This window comes from Sphaerodactylus townsendi, linkage group LG01, assembly GCF_021028975.2.
Source record: "Sphaerodactylus townsendi isolate TG3544 linkage group LG01, MPM_Stown_v2.3, whole genome shotgun sequence".
In the NCBI taxonomy this organism is placed as follows: domain Eukaryota; kingdom Metazoa; phylum Chordata; class Lepidosauria; order Squamata; family Sphaerodactylidae; genus Sphaerodactylus; species Sphaerodactylus townsendi.
In genome coordinates, this window is record NC_059425.1 from 193,553,023 (window position 1) to 193,572,057 (window position 19,035).

A 19,035-nucleotide genomic window follows, 5' to 3' on the forward strand; every position below is an offset into this window, starting at 1 on the left:
GCGAAGTCAATCATTTAAGAAACCTCCCTTGGAGTACAGAACAAGGAAAGGAATTACAAAGGCTTCCTGTATATCCATCTCAGCTTGGGCTCTTGGAGTATAATTTCAGATAGTCTGCCATCACATTGGTTTTGAATTTGATGTTGAAAAAGAAGGGGAACAGTTACTTCAGGCTTGGTCTTGTAGAACTTGTAGCTCCTGGTCAAGGAGTCAGCCTTTTTAGTTGAAAAGAGTTCGGAAGGAGGTAGCATTTGCAAAGACTCCCAGGAGAATCCCAGGGAAAGTATTTTAATTTCAACTGCCCGCCACCACTTAGATCCATGGAGCTGGGGGAGGATATGATTGATAAGGCTACCAGTGTCCCAATTAAAGCAATTGGTAACCTTAGAACTTAAGGGTGGCCAGCCAAGCTTTCGTAACCAGCAGATGCTGTCCTTCCAAACAGAGTGCAGCATAAGGAATGCAATGCAGCACTCAGATATTTTGTATAAGAAGGCTGACTGGATCCTTTCAACTTTTTGGCTCCAAGCATTAATCCACAGGGGGATTCCATAGAGCAACTGAGGAATCACTTTCATGTTAAAGACTCTAACTGCGGCAGGGATAAACCTATTGCCTTTCGTAAAGAAAAAGTTCTCCACACCCACCACAGTAGCCCTACAAGCTGTCATGGCTAGGTCTCTGTGTTTATACCAACAGGCTTTATGATGGAAAACGATTCCTAAATATTTGCAGAACTTGACTTGTTCAACCAATGCACCATCTAACATCCATCTACTGGGTTTATAAATGTTAGCAAATACAACCACCTTAGATTTAGCAGGGTTGATGGATAAAGAATTCCGTGTACAGTGTGGTAACTGTTGTCGTGCGTCAATAAGCAAGGAGAGAAAGAAAGAAGAATCCATTTCAGATCCAGCTTGTAACTGCTACCTTAAGACCCATGAACGCTATTAAATATGGTTTCAATCTTCTTTGACTTGCACCTTTACCAGTTTAAAAACATTCAGTGACTTTAAACATAACAGAAGCACAGCCACATTCCAAATGGAATGTACACCTGAAAAAATGTATCGACAATGTTTTGTCGAAGGCTTTCATGGCCGGATTCAACTGGTTCTGGTGGGTTTTCTGGGTTGTGTGGCCGTGGTCTGGTGGATCTTATTCCTAACGTTTCGCCTGCTTCTGTGGCTGGCATCTTCATGAAGATGCCAGCCACAGATGCAGGCGAAACGTTAGGAACACGATCCACCAGACCACGGCCACACAGCCCAGAAAACCCACCAGAACCAGTTGTATCGACAATGTTTATTCACCGAAAGGGATGTTGGAACAATCCTCCATTCAGACACAGAATTCTTCTTCCACCGGACTATATAAGCATCTACCAGTACAATCTGTAAAACCTCTGATGTGGAACATACTTGCAAAAGCAGCATTCTTGACTCGTTTATTTCTGTTCCAATCCAATCCAAAAACCTTTATTAGGCATAAACGTTTATTTCTGTTTTCTGCTGCTGTGGTTCAGACTTTGTTAGCAGATTTTCATTCTGCTTGGACCCTTTGACGTTATTCCTTTCCATAAGAGTTCCCCACATTCCTTTGCATCTCACTCAGCACATCTTGCAGAGGGTGTCCGAAGTGCCTCCCTTAATTACCATCTTCTGCTCTGCATCTCAGTTCCGCCAGTTATCCCTTTTTGTCTTCTGATGATGGACAGAGCGCCCGTTCAGCTCTTCTCTTCCACACGCACTGTGAGGCTGCAAATCTTTGGAAGCTGCTGCTACACTGAGAGAAGCTGCTGGGGTTATTTTGGTCAAATATATTCACGTAAATGACTCTCTTTCCACTTCCTTTTTTAAAAAAAGTCAAAATATTTGCGTCTTTTAAAAAATCCCACTCAACTTTTAAAAATAACTCAGCGTGGCGGTTCTTTCCAAATGTTACACGCAGTTATGTTCCTCCTGGTAGGTCCAATTATTTAAGGCACATTAATCCATTTCAAGCAGAGACTCACTTAAAGACACAGGCGCCCTCTTCTTCTCATCCCGTGACATGTGAACAAACATGTTGATTTCTTACTGGGGCACTACCACCACATGAGCAAACTGGATTTTCTAGGCCTCTGCAGTGCCTTGGGAGCTATCTGTTAAAAGGTGAAATTTCCCCCAAAGAGAACAATCAGATCTCCTGGGACAGAAAGAGATTTGCTTTAGTGCCTGTAAAGCAACTGAGCGCTAGGCAGCATTTCCAACACACTTCTGCAGTTTTAGAACAATTTTAAATGAGATGTATAAGCTTCCTGTGTAGAAACACGCTGCCCCTTTAAGAAACACGTCTCTTTTTAAATTTTGAGTTTTGTTACAGATGATGCACTCTTTTGTTTAAGCACTCTTCTATTCCCTTCCCTAAAGAGCAGATAGGAGAGCCCTGTGGTGCACAGTACTGCAGTCAATCTGAGTCACAACAACACAGAAACCATGAGGTGGATCCCACCATTCCACTGAGCAAATGTTAGTTATTAATCTGAATATTCCTTCTAGCTCAAGCTCAAAACCTTCCTCCAACTCAAGGAATCTTCTTCTAATTTGGGTAGCTTCCCAACATAGTTGGAGGGTGATTCCTTAGGACTGTGGTGGCGAACCTTTGGCACTCCAGATGTTATGGACTACAATTCCCATCAGCCCCCTCCATAACATCTGGAGTGTCAAAGGTTCGCCACCACTGCCTTAGGAGGTTCAAAAGGCTTCTTGGGAGATGTCTGCATCTACCCCTTGACAGGAATACACTCTGCAAGAAATCAAACAGTGATGCAAGCAATCAGTGAGAGTATAAAATCGGCCTGGTGTTCTTCGCCAGGCACCATTTGTGTGTTGCCTTTCTGTTAGTGCCACCTGCACGTCTACTGTTAACAATCTGCTTTTATCAGCCAAAAACCACCTGTTCAGTTTCCTATATTTCAACATCCAACCCAAAAGACTGATAAAAGAATTTAGCACTTGAACTTGCATTAAAAGATGTACATTCAGAAGCAAGAAAACCCACCCAGCAGACAGTCTATGTTCCAGGATAAAATGCTACCCTCTTTCCCCTAATATAAGACATCCCCTGAAAATAAGACGTAGTAGAGGTTTTGCTGAAGTGCAAAATATAAGGCATCCCCTAAAAGTAAGACGTAGCAAAGTTTTTGTTTGGAAGCATGCCCGACGAACAGAACACAGAAATATAAGACATCCCCTGAAAATAAGACATACCACATCTTTGGGATCAAAAATTAATATAAGACACTGTCTTATTTTCGGGGAAACACGGTATATGATGAAATGTTCATGCAGCTCTAAGTTCTTCATGGTCCAATGTCTAAACAAGCAGCCTACAGACAAAGGGGGCTGTGCTGGATCAAGGAAGAATGGGAAGGTGAGAAATAGTTCACTATAGACGTGTTCGGCAATTTCTCAGGACCATATGAGTTATCTGCATCCTTAAAGGAAAAGTGGAATGAGTTTGATTGAAAGAGAACTTCAATATTTACATGGACGCTGTTTGTGTAAAAGGGCTGAGGGATGCTCCAGTTTAGTATAACTCAGTCAGGCCCCTTCCGCACATGCAGAATAATGCACTTTCAATCCACTTTTACAATTGTTTGCAAGTGAATTTTGCTATTCCACACACCTGCAAAGTGGACTGAAAGTACATTCTTCTGCAGGTGTGGAAGGGGCCTTAGTCTCACTTGGTTACCACCAAAGGTACGGTGACCAGCCGTCCTGATTTTCGCGGGACACTCACGCTTTTGCGTTGAGTGTCCCGCGTCCCGCCGGGCTTATGCCATTGTCCCGATTACGGACAATGGCCCACAATATTGATTATTGTTTTATGGCGTGGCTCCCCAGTCAGAAACAAGCACCCCAGAAGGCACCGCGGCAGCCGCAGTGCCTTCTGGGCTGTTTCCCTGACTGAGGAAGCGCTACGCCGCGAAAAAAAGAGTGGTGCTGGCCTCGCTAGCACCCACTTTTTAATACGAAAAATCTGGTCAGTATAACCAAAGGCCATCACAAAAAAGTGTCTTGTGTCCAGGACAAGATGCACCCACGGCAGACCACAGCAAAGGAACAACATTCAGATTTAGCAACACTTGTGTATGCTCCACAATCATAATGATATCAAATAATTCTCACGTCGAAGAAGAGCAAATGATAACAAATCATATAGATCGCCAAGACCAAGATACCCTGAAGAATGCATTTATCAAGATCGCAAATTTAAAAAACCCAAAACATGATCTGCATCGCTCAAACCAGAATAGCTATCAAGGATGTTAAAAACCTAGATTTAAATCTAGCTGCACATTAGAGACCACCAAGATTTTCATGGTATAAACTCCCCTCATCAAATACTTAGATACCTTTTGTCAAAAATCTGATTCAAGGAACACTACAGTCCCGAAACATGCAGTAACGTCAACTTTCTCTTAGCCACAGATCCAAGGACTTCTGGAGGTTTAAAATATTTTCCACCTAAGTAAACTGAAGGCATGGTCTCAGGTCTAAGAATCAGAATGGCTTTTAAGTCTCGATGCAGCATTACGTTTGATACTGTTGATAACCTGCAGAAAAACAGGAATTCTGAACTATCTACAAATGTATATAATACATTTTATCTGTGACTGCCCTCCTTAAAAGCACAGGTTATCAACAGTGGGGCTTTCCCCACTCACCTTCTGCTGCGCGCCGCTCTCGCGCCCCCTCAGCACGCGCCATTCCTGGTGCGCTCTCGGGGTTCCCCACGACCCCGCCGCTTCAAGCCGCTCTTGCACCACCTCAGCGCGCGCCATTCCTGGCGCTGAAGAAACGGCACCTTTTGATGACCCCGCGCTCTGCGTCGGGGCGGCTGCGTGGTTGCCGCCCTTGCAAGTGGGGAGCGCCGCTGGACCCCGCGCTACTTTCCCGGAGTAGCGCGCAGCAGAAGGTAAGTGGGGAAAGCCCCAGTATCAAACGTAATGTTGCATCGAGACTTTGTCGGACTCCGCATAGTATACCTTTATACTTATTGGTCACTTATCAGTAAAAGCAACTATGATAAATATCTTTTTAAAAATCAGGTTTGCATTCGTGTGCTGCGTTCTTAAACCCCCTGAAGTCATATTTGTGGAATGACACAGTCAAGATGAGGCATGGGCATTGTCAGAAGTGTCCTACAAGTCTCATAACGGGAACACATTTCCCAGCTTCTGCTAGTACAGCATCAAAGTATGGGGGTGGGGGTTACAGAACTCAGCTCACATCTTAGTAAGGATCTTGATCCAGGCAACGATAAGCACTTTTATCACCACACTGATTACCATGAGTTAAACACGTGCTTATCTCTGCCCCAACAATTTCAAAGTACTTAGCTTTGGCTGCATCATGTCCAAAAGCCCTTTAAGCCAAAGTTATGATTACTGTTTGTTGTTTAAATGATATTTCTGGTATGTCTAGACACAGGAAAGCAGAATTTTAGAATGAGAACATTAGTCATGGAATTCTTTAGGATCTTCTCTTGTTTTTGCATAAACACTGATATACATGGAACTAAAGGACCACCCTGTCTACACCCCCACAACGTTAGAACTGAAATTTTTACCAAACTGCAAAATTTCAGAATCAGAATTTCAGACTGTGAGGACTATTTTACTCTCCAAATTTACCGCCTGAATTTTTAAAACAAACTTTGGAACTTAGCAGTTTTGATCTGCTTTAAAACAGCGGTTCTCAACATGCGGGTCGCGGCTCCTTTGAGGGTCGAATGACCCTTTCACAGGGGTCGCCTAACACATATTTCCGATGGTCTTAGGAAATAATTTTATGGTTCGGGGTCACCACAACATGAGGAACTGTATTAAAGGGTCGCGGCATAAGGAAGGTTGAGAACCACTGCTTTAAAAAGAATGGCAAATGTAAAATTTATTAATTCCATTTCAAGTAATCAATCAAATATAAATAGCTCTGACTAGTGCTGTCAAATCTGGATTTCTGGATGTTGTCTGGCAACTAGGGGGAAATATAGTACTGTGGGAGAATTCTTTTTTTAAAAAAAATATACCCTTGTGTAATTGCCAGAAGTTGATACAAAAAGTGATCAAGGTGTCTCCCCTGCCAGGTAAGTGACACTCCTTTGGCTAAGAAAGAAAAGGTTAAAATACTGTTATCAGATACTAATAAAAATCTAACGTATTCTGTTGCCAAGTTTGCCTGGATATCAAGTAAAATCAGGAAGGCCCGACAGAGCACTACTGGCTCTGCCAGCTAATCCTTGTTATTAATTATTATTAGACTGACCTTCCACTCATTATTTTGAGTTGATGTTCTGAGTTCCTGAGGTCTATTATCTGTATTTTGTTAACTGTTTTAATCTGTATATTTGTAATATCTGTAAATTTTATGATTTTAATTCTTTTGGATCTTGCTGGTCAATGACCGTAAATAAACTATGTATGTATGATACAAAAAGTGACAAAAGGTAGCTTCTAGGAATCATCAGAAACTCTATGGTAAAATCAGAGTTTCTGCAAATTTCTAGACCTGTTGCTTCGTGTAAACGTCTGGTAAGTATAAGAGGCTGCTTTTTGCCCCTTAATTTTTCTTCTGCTGCCCCGCAGAGATGTGGTGGGCAACAGGACCTGTTATGGTGGGGCTTTGGAAGTCCTAGGTCAGTGGTGGCGAACCTTTGGCACTCCAGATGTTATGGACTACAATTCCCATCAGCCCCTGCCAGCATGGCCAATTGGCCATGCTGGCAGGGGCTGATGGGAATTGTAGTCCATAACATCTGGAGTGCCAAAGGTTCGCCACCACGGTCCTAGGTCCATGTCACTGCAGATCAGCAGTCAAATCTGCTCAAATCACAACCACTGTAAGTCAGATACGCAACACAGCTTCTTTCTTTAAAAGGGGCACAGTCAAAGGTTAGCACTTTTATCACTCCACTATGGAGTGATAAATGAATTGAGCATGTACTTATGTCTGTCCTGTTCAGCAAATATCTGCAAGCGGATTCCGAGAATCTGTTATCAAAACTCACAAAGAATTTTTTTTGAGAATTTAAGAGAGCAGCTTAATTTAATCTCTTATCGTTTATAGTGCCTCGTGTTTACTGAGGAATAAAAACCCTGGTACACCCTCCCACTGGAGTGTGTGTTGGGTTTTAAATGTATACAAGATCTTGACTTCTTGTCTAAGCTGGAGTTAGAAAGGCCTTGAGAAGTTCATTAAGCAAGTCCTCTTTGGTACCTTTGACCTGAGTTTTTTTTTTTTTTAACTAGAGAGATCCAGCCAAGAAAAGGGAGTTGAATACAACTTCACATCAGATTGGGTTTTTGTGGGGTTTCTGGTAATACCATTCTCGTATTGTAAGTCTATCTCTCCAACATTTCTGGACACAATAATGCAAACACTGAAATCTAGCTGCGGGCTAAAGACCCCAAATGTGCGGCCCTCCCATGTTGAACACCCCATCGATGAGAGGTTCAGAAAGTACAGTGGTAGGATTTATTCCTTTGAAATGTCTGGAATCAGACATTTTGTCGTCCCCATTAAGAATTAGCATATTGTTTACTCAAAAGCCAAGAAGGCCAGTAAAGAATAAATCATTACCAAAGCAGTTCAGGCTGTGAGGCTATATTCCAGTTTAAGTTAATATAATTTTAATGAGCACTTCAGAAAGGGGCTAGGGTGCTTATGGAAAATGTCCTTAATTAAAATCAGACCTCAAATTAGGAATAACAAAAAAGGCAGTATCATTTGGTCACAAGCTGGAATTCAAGTATGTTTTGGCATCATTACTAACTGTTAGCAGCAAGTTCTGAAAACAGATGCAAATCCTGATATGCGCCCTAAATATAAAACACATTGCACAAGAAAGCTCAGATAAAGCATGTATCTGTGCACTCGCTCACTGATTGCAGCGTGCCGTTTCCGGCTTGTACCAGCAACAAATATATTCCATTTATAAAACCTCCACTGGCTTTTTCTTTCACTCAGCGTCTTTACACCCAAACTGCCAAAAGCGTACGGACCCTCTTCTCTTTTTCTGTCACAGGTTTTCCTGTTTTCTTCCTCTCTCAAAAGCAGTTTTCCATGAACGAGAGGATTATGAGATCAAAACGGCCGATGTGTTTTCTTAAAAATACCCAGGTTGTTTATTTTGGGGCCTGAATCTGGAAGCGAGCGACTAATTGTAGGCCACACACATCCGAAAATCCTGGCTTGGTATTTTGAGACAGGAAAGTGATCGTGCTTCATTGGCTATGGACAATGGTCTTCATGAACGATTCCACTCTAGAAAGAGAAGCCCTTATTGATGGTCACACCAAGGTGGCAAACAGTATCAGTTAAACTAAGCGTTGCAGTAGGTATTTCAGATAAACAGCACATTTTTTAAAAAAAAAACACCTCCTTCTCTAGTGTAGGACTGACTTCAAAATTACAACACAAATAGCGGAGGAGAAATTAGGCTCTTGATGGCCAAATGGAGTTTTGTAGCTTGTGGCAAGACATAAGAAGGTTTGCAGAGTGATGAAATCCATCTCTGCCCAATGGAAGTTCCAAGTTCCTTTGATGTCAGCTATAAATGTGGCAGCTAGGGGCCAAACTAGACGCTACAGATCACATTTGGCTACTATTCCAAAATATCTGCTGCACGTCTGTTTCTTCTTCTGGAACGTCTAGTGAACATAGAATATTGTACATTCCCTGCCTCAGTGAGGACCGGAAAATGCTGAATTTCTGGATATCCTGGTACCAGTAAGGTACATGCTATAGAAGGGGAGAAGCCAGGGGACAAGGCGGCCAAACATTCACTACGTATTGCTGGATGCGTGGCCCCATGAAGACACCTGGAGTGTAAAGCAAGCTTCAAGATGGTTCCAAACCTCTGAGATGGCCTAGATTTTTCATAGAATACTTTCGAAATGTAAACTTGACTCATTTCAGGCAAATGTTGTCTGAACCGTGAAGTGGGTGATTGGGGCAGCTCCAGTTCTGCGGACAACCTGCCTCTCTCCCTCTTATATAATATATTTTTTAAATGTCATAATTGTATTTAAAAATGTTTTTAAATTGTTTTTAAAAATGCAAAAAGCTTTACTGTCCTCTCTACATTTGCCTTCAGACCAATCCTGGAGCAAAATGCAGCTGTACCCACCAGAGAGAGTTCATAAAAATGCTGTAGGTTAGAATAGCTAACCTAAGCACACGTCTCTGCGCGCCATGATTTCTTCTGGCATCAATGGGACTCTCTTCTGCACAATATTTGCAATCCTAAATCCCTTTACATGAAGGCCAGTAAAGTAGAGTTGGCAGTACACTAAATTATTGCAATGCGCTGAAGATATCACGGGAGATTAAATGGGCTAAAGAAAGATTATTTTCCCTCAGAAAGGCATAATATCATATAATCATAAATAAGTATATGTGAGCCCCGCCCACAGACAAAAGCACATTCGCAATACTAATCAAAATCCCTGTAAGTCAGCCAGCGCGTGAGAGCTGAGGTTCGATCGAAAAAAATGACAGGCACTGTTTTACCAGAAGCTCCGAATTTTAACTAATCTGTCCTCAAAACATGCACATTTTTTTTAACTTGGCTTTTTGTTTGGCCCATTATCAGAAGGATTTCTGGCTTTTGCGAGCATACATTAGATGCTACAGCAATTAAAATCTAGTCATATTTAACAGGCGACTAACTAGCAAGTTATGGACTGCTGTGGACTGACTTTAGATGACATCCCGGCTCCACCAAAATCAAGTGCAGAACTCACATTGATTTCAGTGGGGCCCAAATTCCTCCATTGGTTTTAATTGTTTACAGTCTTAACTCGGCTGGATCCCATTATCCTTCCTAAACTTCCTCCTTGACAAATGTACAAGGGCTCTAATTGTCCACATGCATCTGTAAATTCATAGATTGCTCTCTCACTCTCTCTCGCACACACACAGCAGATACATATATATATTTTTAAAGTACATGGTTGCCAGATGTCTCTCATTTTCAAGATTCCTGACTTATACAGGAACATCACAGCCCAACAGAACAAAGCGGATATCTCTTATTTTGGAACACTGCTCTTCCTGAAACTCTAAACAACCCCCTTCATTTTGCAAAGTTAATCCGCAGATTTAGGACATATCGGTCTGTGTTTTGCACATGTAAGCCTCTGTGTCCAGAAAATGCATCCTACTGTCACTTGTGACTTTGGAAGTAAGAAGAGAAAGACGTGCCTGAAGAGAGTATTACCTTGGCTAAAGATACACCAGCTGGAAATATAGGCAATACTTTTGGCTTAGATTTTGCAGCGATCTGCAACTAAGAGGGATTTTCTTTTCTTTCCCCGCTGATGCCTTGGTGGTCTGTGTCTAGTTCTCAAGAACAACAGAAAGTGAAGCAAGGACAGAGACCACGGAAGAGACTGGAGCAGAGGCTGGCTGCCGGAGGAGGAAGCAGGCTTGGAATGGGGTTGAATGTGAAGAGAGTGGTCGTTATGGACACTAGCTGATGAGGCGGTGGGACTGGGTGAGCCCAACTAGGGCTGAATTTCATATTCTAAACAACATTGTGGGATGACACTTTTTGCTTAGCAAATGTGTGAAATATAAAGGAGAGACGGATCACTCCCAATGTGCAGAGGGCACGTGCTAAGAAGCTGTGGTCATTTTGGGCTCTCTGGCAAACATCTCTAAGCATCGCCACGGTTTTGGTTCATCTACACTGGCTCCCAGTTTGTTTCCAGGCGCAATTCAAGGACCTGGTTTTGACCTTCAAAGCCCTATATAGCCGTGCTGGCGAACCTTTGGCACTCCAGATGTTATGGACTACAATTCCCATCAGCCCCTGCCAGCATGGCCAATTGGCCATGCTGGCAGGGGCTGATGGGAATTGTAGTCCATGACATCTGGAGTGCCAAAGGTTCGCCACCACGGCTATATAGCATCATGAAGGACTGCCTACTCCCACACAGCCCAACTTGACTGCTACAGTTTTCTTCTGAGGCCCTGTTGCAAACAGTCAGATGGATGGCAACCCAAGAGAGGGTCTTCTTGGTCACGTTGCCAAGATTACAGCAGTCCCTTCCCGCGATGTTCGCCCTCCCAATTCAGGCACAGTCTTCCACCAGTGGGCGAGGCCTCTCTTGAGCCCAGCATTCCTGCCTGCCTTGCGCTTTAATTGCTTTGTGTTCTATAGAGGAGCTTCAGTTTGGTTTTTAACTGGGTTCATGAGGTACTTTTGCGTTCAGTTTTTAACTATGGCTCATTCCACACATGCAGAATAATGCACTTTCAAACTGCTTTCAGTGCTCTTTGAAGCTGTGCGGAATGGCAAAATCCACTTGCAAACAGTTGTGAAAGTGGTTTGAAAATGAATTATTTTGCGGGTGCGGAAGGGGCCTATGCTAGTGGCACTAATTGGGAAGCAAGGTAGCATATAAATTTTGTAAATAAATATGTAGGGATGCACCTTTCCCCTTCGCAAACTGTATTCATCATGACAAATACCAGTGTAGCTCAGGTGCACAAGGCTGCCTTGTGAAGTGTGACATGCCTCTAAGCCCACAAGTCAAGCAGAGGCCCCTTCCGCACACGCAAAATAATGCATTTTCAAACCACTTTCACAACTGTTTGCAAGTGGATTTTGCCATTCTGTACAGCTTCAAAGAGCATTGAAAGCAGTTTGAAAGTGCATTATTCTGCATGTGCGGAATGAGCCAGAGTGTCTTAGGGAACATTCCTAGAATTCTAAGTTTATTTCAAGAGAATAAGACCCCTCCCTCCCAAAAAACCAGTTGTGTATTCAGATTAATGCACCTAGCTTTATCCATGCAATAGACAATGGTAATCCAAGAATGGAAATAGGGTTTTATTATACATCAGAAAAAACTCTCAGGGCCAACATTCCTGGTAAGCCGCATGGCCGTGCAGACACCGTATTGGTGACGCACAGATCGGGTGGCCACTGGCAGGGGGAACTCTTGCAGGTGGCTCTGTGTCACTCAGTGGTAGGGAACTTCCGTGCAGTTCCCTACCACAATTAGAGGGACTTTTGCTCATTGTGCCTGCTAACACTAACTTGTGACAATACCCAATTGACACAGGTCATGACCACATACATCTGTCCCATGTTAGTTCACTTAACCTGTGGCATTACTACAGTTGTTGAGGGGCAGGGCTGGTTCACAGCAGTCTGTCGCCCCAAGCAAGGGACACCCTCCCCTCCTGGGCTCTTAACCCCCCAAAGTAGGGCTTGGGGTGGATCTGGCCCAGCATTCCCACGCTGCTGACAGCCAGGAGCAAGCTGAGCTCTCGCGATGCATTGGTGTCCTGCTTGTTCCGCAGTCCCAGCAGCGGAGGGGCCGTGGCTCAGGGGCAGAGCATCTACTTGGCATTGTAAATATGTAGGGTTCAACACCTGGCTAAAGGGATCATGTCAGAGGTGATGTGGAAGGCCACGAACTGAGACATGACCAGTCACAATAGTTAATACTAACCGTGAGGGAGCAGTGATCAGATTTGATATAAGGCAGATTCATGTGTCTTGGTTATGACACTGCCCCCAAAGAGGGCCCACAGACCAGTGGTTGGAACCCCCCCCCCCCCCCGCCGCCCCCATAGAACAATATGAAGGGGACTCTGTAGAAATCGCCAATTTTGTCTGATTCCTGAGCAGCTAAGCGACTGTAGAAGGGGGTTCTTGGCATGTAAACAGTGGGCAAGGAAAGGAATGCGGTCCAGTTATCATCTCCCTTTTTTTCCTTTAAACACCTTCTCAGTCCGTATTCTGGAACGATTACCTTTCTCAAATTTCATAAATAAATCCATTTTGGGCCGAATTCTTTGGTTCAAAAAAGTGAAGTTCAGTGTGTCACGAAACTCGACAGCCCAGGTCCAATTTCTTTGGCAGGAAGAAAAGTACAAGTAGAAATGGAGGAATCGACCCTTTCTCTGAAGGGGAAGGATGGGGCGGGGGGGAGGGGGGTGAGGAGAGGGGTCGATGGTTTTCCGCACAGTTTCAGCGGGACTTCTGAGCACTTGGGGTCTTCTGCATGAGAGGCATTCATGTCTGAATGCACAACGACAAGCCAGGGCCTCGGGGCAAGAGACTTCCCCAGCTGCTGCCACCCCAGCTTGGAAATTCCCCACAGGGACTGCCGGCGGCAAAGCTGCAATAACAACCGCTCTGTCAAACTCAAAGCTCTTGGCTGTCAGGAGAGCTAACCTGAGCAAAGATGGTTTGCCTGCTAAAGCCAATGATTTGGTCCAGGGCAAACCCAAAAGCAGAGATGGCCACATGACCTGTCCGGAAGCCTGGTGTGGAGATTTCCCCAATGAGGACGTTGACTATAGATGCCTCCGGATCGTTGAAGGACATGCTGAAGAGCAGAGTGAAGAAAAAAAAGGTTTTTCTTGAACTTTGTTCTGAGCATGAAAAATGTCCTTCCACTAAGACGGAAGAAATGAAAGGATCTTTAAAAAGTAATCAAATCCTACATGCCTCTTGGCTGTAGTTCAACCTGTCAGGGATGCAATGAAGTGAAGTAACATCTATAAAGTACTATGTCTGAGCTTTGCGGAGGTGGGGGTTGGAGCACAAGACAGACGTTCACCTGGCTGGGAATCAAACAGGTGTATGGGATGAGAATGTCTGAGACAGTAACAATAGCAAAACCACGGTGGGGATAAAGGGAGCTGATATAAGACATGAGAGTCCTTCACGCTTTAATAATGAACCATAAAGGTTTCCTCATGTTACGCATACTTTAGGCAGGTAGGTCACTCATTTCCACACCTGCCTCTCTAGAGAGCTTGCATTCCAGCAGCCCCCCCTCCTTTTCTTTGGGTTCCCCCCAAATGACAAAATACAGAGAATGACTGTCTGTAATTGTATACTGAGTTACAATACAACCACCAGACGGATTTACCTTAAGTGCTTGCGGGTATGCTTGTGAGCATATATATGTCGCCTTGTCTGTTGTATATGACTGATATTTGTGTCACTGCTACCTGGTGCTACACTGCCAGAAAGACTTCCTGGCCTTGTTTCATGGAGTAGCCATCCCATTGATTCCAGAAGAGCACTGCTCAGCCTACGATAGATATGCAGTGGCTTGGCTAAAGTAGCTTTTCCGAAAATCAGCTTTAAAAGAAGCCTTGGACATAAGAGGTCTCTTATTGTCTGTAGTGCGTTATCTAATTTTTGGGGAGGAGGTTTTAGGAGGGATTGCCCCCCGAAAGAAAGAAAACGTCATCATTTACATAAAAGTAAACAGAATAAAGCATCCCCTACTGAAAATACAGCAGACTGAAGCCTCGAGATATTGTGACCTCAGACACTGAAGTCACGAAGGCAGAACAAGGTGAAGGGGATGAACCTATAGACCTTTCTCCATCAATTTTAGAGATCCTAGAGGTGACACTCGATACGCTGCGTAAGTCCTTGCCTTCCAAACAGACATTGGCTGTCCCTTGCCTGAGATAGCCAGCTGTATTCAAACACGGTCTTTACCTGAGAGCCGTCTGGGCACATCGGTGATGGCAGGAAGCCCCGTGCCCCGTGTGGAGGACAGGGGAGTTGTGGAATGAATGGACGGTGACGTCATCTGGCTCAAGTATGATGGGTAAGATTGGTCATAGGACCATGGAGGGGAAGACTGTGCTTGTCTAGGGTCTAAAAACAAAAACAAAAGAGAAAAGAATTTAAAAAGGAAGTCTTGCAGACAGCACCAGCTGATGGAGTTAGAGCCTAAGAACCTTTAGAAATAAAATAAAGGACAAGAATGCGTGACATGGAAGACATAGGGCCTCTTTTTCTTCCCAACTCCGTAGAGTGTTTTATGCGGCTGTAGAGCTGAAAGAATTAGTAAAAGTCGGACTTTAGAGAAGTGAAAATGAGCTATATGAATGGAAAGGTCCACCAGCGGCCGAAGAGGCATTAACATCTCCCTCCTTGAGACACTTTGGGAGGCTGAACAGAGATGATCTTTTAACCGTCAATAAATCTTCAGCAACAAAGGATGCACATGGATTTGATGGGAAGTGGAAGGGAGTGCTGAGTGCTCTGGAAAGCGAATGTGGAAGTCTTGGGAGCCTTGGGAAACTCAAGGAATACCGCAGGGGTAAATGTACAATGAAAAAAAATGGGTTTTGGAGTTACACATTTCAACCTCCACTCAAGAAGGTCTTGGATCTCCTTCCTGGTTGTCATTACTGTAGCAAACTCCAACATGGATTCCTGGTGAATGCAACACCCCTTCTTATCTGAAAAAGTGGATGCAGACTGCACTGAGGAATTTATGTTTTGCTAATTTGCAGATGAGGGCAAATAAACGGCAGTCAAGTTGCCAGACCTTTCTATCCAACATAACTCAGTTATCCTGGCCACCACCAGGAAGTTGTCTGGGCACACTGGGAATATGGCAGGAAGCTCTGTGCCTCATGTGGACAACAGGAGAAAAACAACAGATGCTGTATGGAAGGAAAGATTCCATCTATCATCTCCCCCCCTGCCCTAGAGGGCTTTCCGAGGAAAATATATAAGCAGCTAAGAGACTACTTAGAAGCACAACATCTTGGAACAGCGTGACCACGGAGAAATATCAAGCAAACTCAAACTAGTATCAATGTCAGTTTCTGAAATGGACATTTGGCGTCAACTTTTAAGGGGAAAAAATTACAAGAAATCCTTTAAGAGTGGGGAAAAGGATAGTCTAATCTGCTTTATATTGCTTACCATTCCTCCTGTGACCAATCAAATGCTGCTCTGAATTTTTAAAAATGTGGTTTAGCTCTTCAATAGTTATCTTGCCCCTCTCCAGCTGTGCACAAAGTTCTTCTCTTCCCCACACCCCAGACTGAAAGTTTGTTAGACTGTACAGTAGACACTACTACAATATGAAAATCTCTTCTTAGTTTAGTTTGTCGGCTGCCAGTTCAAAGCTCTCATCACACACTGTCTCCCTTTTCGGGGAGGGCCTTATCTGCTTAGTCAGAGTTGAATCTGAATCTAACCCCCCCCCCCCCGTTTCAAGAGGGGGGGAAACAAAACCTTAGAGCCACCTCTGTCAACTTCTTATCCAGTTTCAACAGAAAATAAATAAGGATTTCCAGTATTGTGAAACTGATCCAAAAAGGAAAGTGCTATGAATACCTTTTGTGTTTATTTGGGGAGAAGTCACATCTGGATATCAGCCCAATTACTTCCAGAAAAAGTCTCAAAACATAATGTGACAGTCAAAGCATGATTCTCATTCCCACAACAAGTGCACACACACACAAACCTGCTTTTGACAACCTGCTTTGAAGGGAATGACTCCTAAGTTTTAATTTCGGCACAGACAGATGTTCTGCACTGGGTGACAGAAATCGGACTCATTTTATTAGTGTCCAGGGATTCACTTATTCCTCATCAACGTTTTATTTTTATTTTAGACAGGTCAAGAACCAAAAGTATTTTCTAAGTAAAAATCTGCACTTCTCACTGTCTCCTGAGCGCTCTTTGCAAGCAAACCCTGTCTCTTTCCAGATTGTTTCTACTATCTGCAAAGCAATAAACCAGTTGTACCTTTTATTCAAGATTTTATATGAAGTTGGCAGAACCTTCAAGCCTGTGCTTTGCTGACAGAAATATGATCACAATATGGCTATGAAACACCCCCGTTTCAGGAAATTCGTCTTGTTATAAGAATATCCTCTTTCTCCCGTTCCACAGAGCAAAAACTTTAGCTATTTCTTTTCTTTTCTTTCTTTTTTCTTTTTGGTTCTGCTGTTCAGACACGATTTGTTTGAAGAGATGTCTGGAAAGCAGATACTTCCTTGAAGTAATACTAACTATATGTTGGATATATCACAAGTCCCTTTCATTTTAATTTTGGGAGGATTTTCCTTTACTCTGTCCTTTACATTAAAGCTCTGTCATAGAAACAGGGGACACAAACACCACTCTCAAACCTAAAGACTCATTACTAATGCAATGAACTTTTGTTTAAACAGTTCCAATGTTATTACTAACGGGGTCGCTTGATAATCCTCTGCAGCCCAATAGTAATATCAGTTAATACGCAAAAGCTGGAAACTGATTTGTAGTCAGTATTTTTTTAATAGACTTGCTCCTAATTTAGAGTGCTGTGGTTCAGAGTGGTAGAATCATAGAATCATAGTTGGAAGAGACCCCAAGGGCCATCAAGTCCAACCCCCTGCCATGCAGGAACACACAATCAAAGCACTCCCGACATATGTTCATCCACCCCCTGTTTAAAAACCTCCTAAGAAGGAGATTCCTCGAGGCAGTGAATTCCACTGTCGAACAGCCCTGACGGTTAGGAAGTTCTTCCTAATGTTTAGGTGGAATCTCTTTTCCTTCACCTTGAATCCATTACTCCGTGTCCTAGTCTCCGAGGCAGCAGAAAACAGGCTTGCTCCCTCTTCAACATGACATCCTTTCAAATATTTAAACATAGCTATCATGTTCCCCCCTAACCTTCGCTTCTCCAGACTAAACATTCCCAGTTCCCTAAGTCTCTCTTCGTAGGGCATGGACTCCAGACCTTTTACCCTTTTTGGTTGCCATCCTCTGGACCCGTTCTAGCTTGTCAATATCCTTCTTGAATTGCGGTGCCCATAAGAACATAAGAACAAGCCAGCTGGATCAGACCAGAGTCCATCTAGTCCAGCTCTCTGCTACTCATAGTGGCCCACCAGGTGCCATTGGGAGCTCACATGCAGGAGGTGAAAGCAATGGCCTTCTGCGGCTGTTGCACCTGAGCACCTGGACTGTTAAGGCATTTGCAATCTCAGATCAAAGAGGATCAAGACTGGTAGCCAGAGATAGACTTCTCCTCCATAAATCTGTCCAAGCCCCTTTTAAAGCTATCCAGGTTAGTGGCCATCACCACCTCCTGCGGCAGCATATTCCAAACACCAATCACACGTTGCGTGAAGAAGTGTTTCCTTTTATTAGTCCTAATTCTTCCCCCCAGCCTCCTAAGAAGCTTGGCCCAGTATGACCAACCCAGAGTAGAGTGGTATAGTTACTTCCCTCAATCTAGACACTATACTCCTATTGATGCATCCCGGAATTACACTGGCTTTCTTGGCTGTCATATCACACTGCTGACTCATGTTCAATTTGTGGTCAACTAAGACTCCCAGATCCCTTTCACATGTAGTGTTGTCAAGCCAGGTGTCTCCCATCCTAATTCTAGTAAGAAAAAATGCAGTCAAAACTCTGCTTGAGTTCGATCCCGACAGAAGTCGAGTTCAGGTAGCTGGCTCAACACTGACTCAGCCTTCCATCCTTCTGAGGTTGGAAAAATGAGGGCCCAGTATGCTGTGGAGAAGATGTGGACGACTGGCAAACGACCCTGTAAACACAGTCTGTCTAGTAAATGTTGTGATGTGATGTTACCCCATGGATCAGAAATGACCCCTTTTTACTGTCCTGGTTTATGCTGGAAAAATACTTCGCAAACACAACTTAAGACAAATATCAGGAGACATTGAAAAAGGGTTAGAGAACAAGAGCAAGATCAAAGGTTATCCTCATTCATTCAAACCGAATCTCCTTCATAAGATTTCAAGCCAAACCAAGAATGTATGAGAAATTAAATTCTACTGCAAATCAGGTTTTCTAAGGGGGGTTAGCCAGTGGTGGGATTCAAATAATTTAACAACCGGTTCCAGTGGTGGGATTCAAATAATTTAACAACTGGTTGTTTACAAACACCATTCTGCCGAAGTGGTGCGAACCGGCTGAATCCCACCGCTGGGGTTAGCCTATTAGATTCTGCTCCAGATACCCAGAAACATCATGAAAACTGCTGTGGGTTTATATATTATTCAACATGGTGGAAGGAAATCAGTTGATCATATAAGCAGTTTTACTCATATTGAACTCATATTGCATTGCTGCTGGGAAATACATCCTGAAATCCAGCCCAAATATTATTCTGGATCCCAACCCCTGTGCTCTTGGCCATCCCAACTGAAAGGGAAATGAAAACAGATTCTCTGTTGT

General features: G+C 43.5%; 1 protein-coding gene across 1 annotated transcript in view; it reads right to left on the reverse strand.

Annotated features, from left to right (window-relative positions):
* RUNX2 (RUNX family transcription factor 2) overlaps positions 1-19,035 on the reverse strand; it is a 190,519-nt gene that overhangs the window by 104,112 nt on the left and 67,372 nt on the right. The window contains exon 3 of the mRNA XM_048502910.1: positions 14,530-14,691. Coding sequence (XP_048358867.1) covers positions 14,530-14,691 — 162 coding nt within the window. The remainder of the gene's footprint in view (positions 1-14,529; positions 14,692-19,035) is intronic.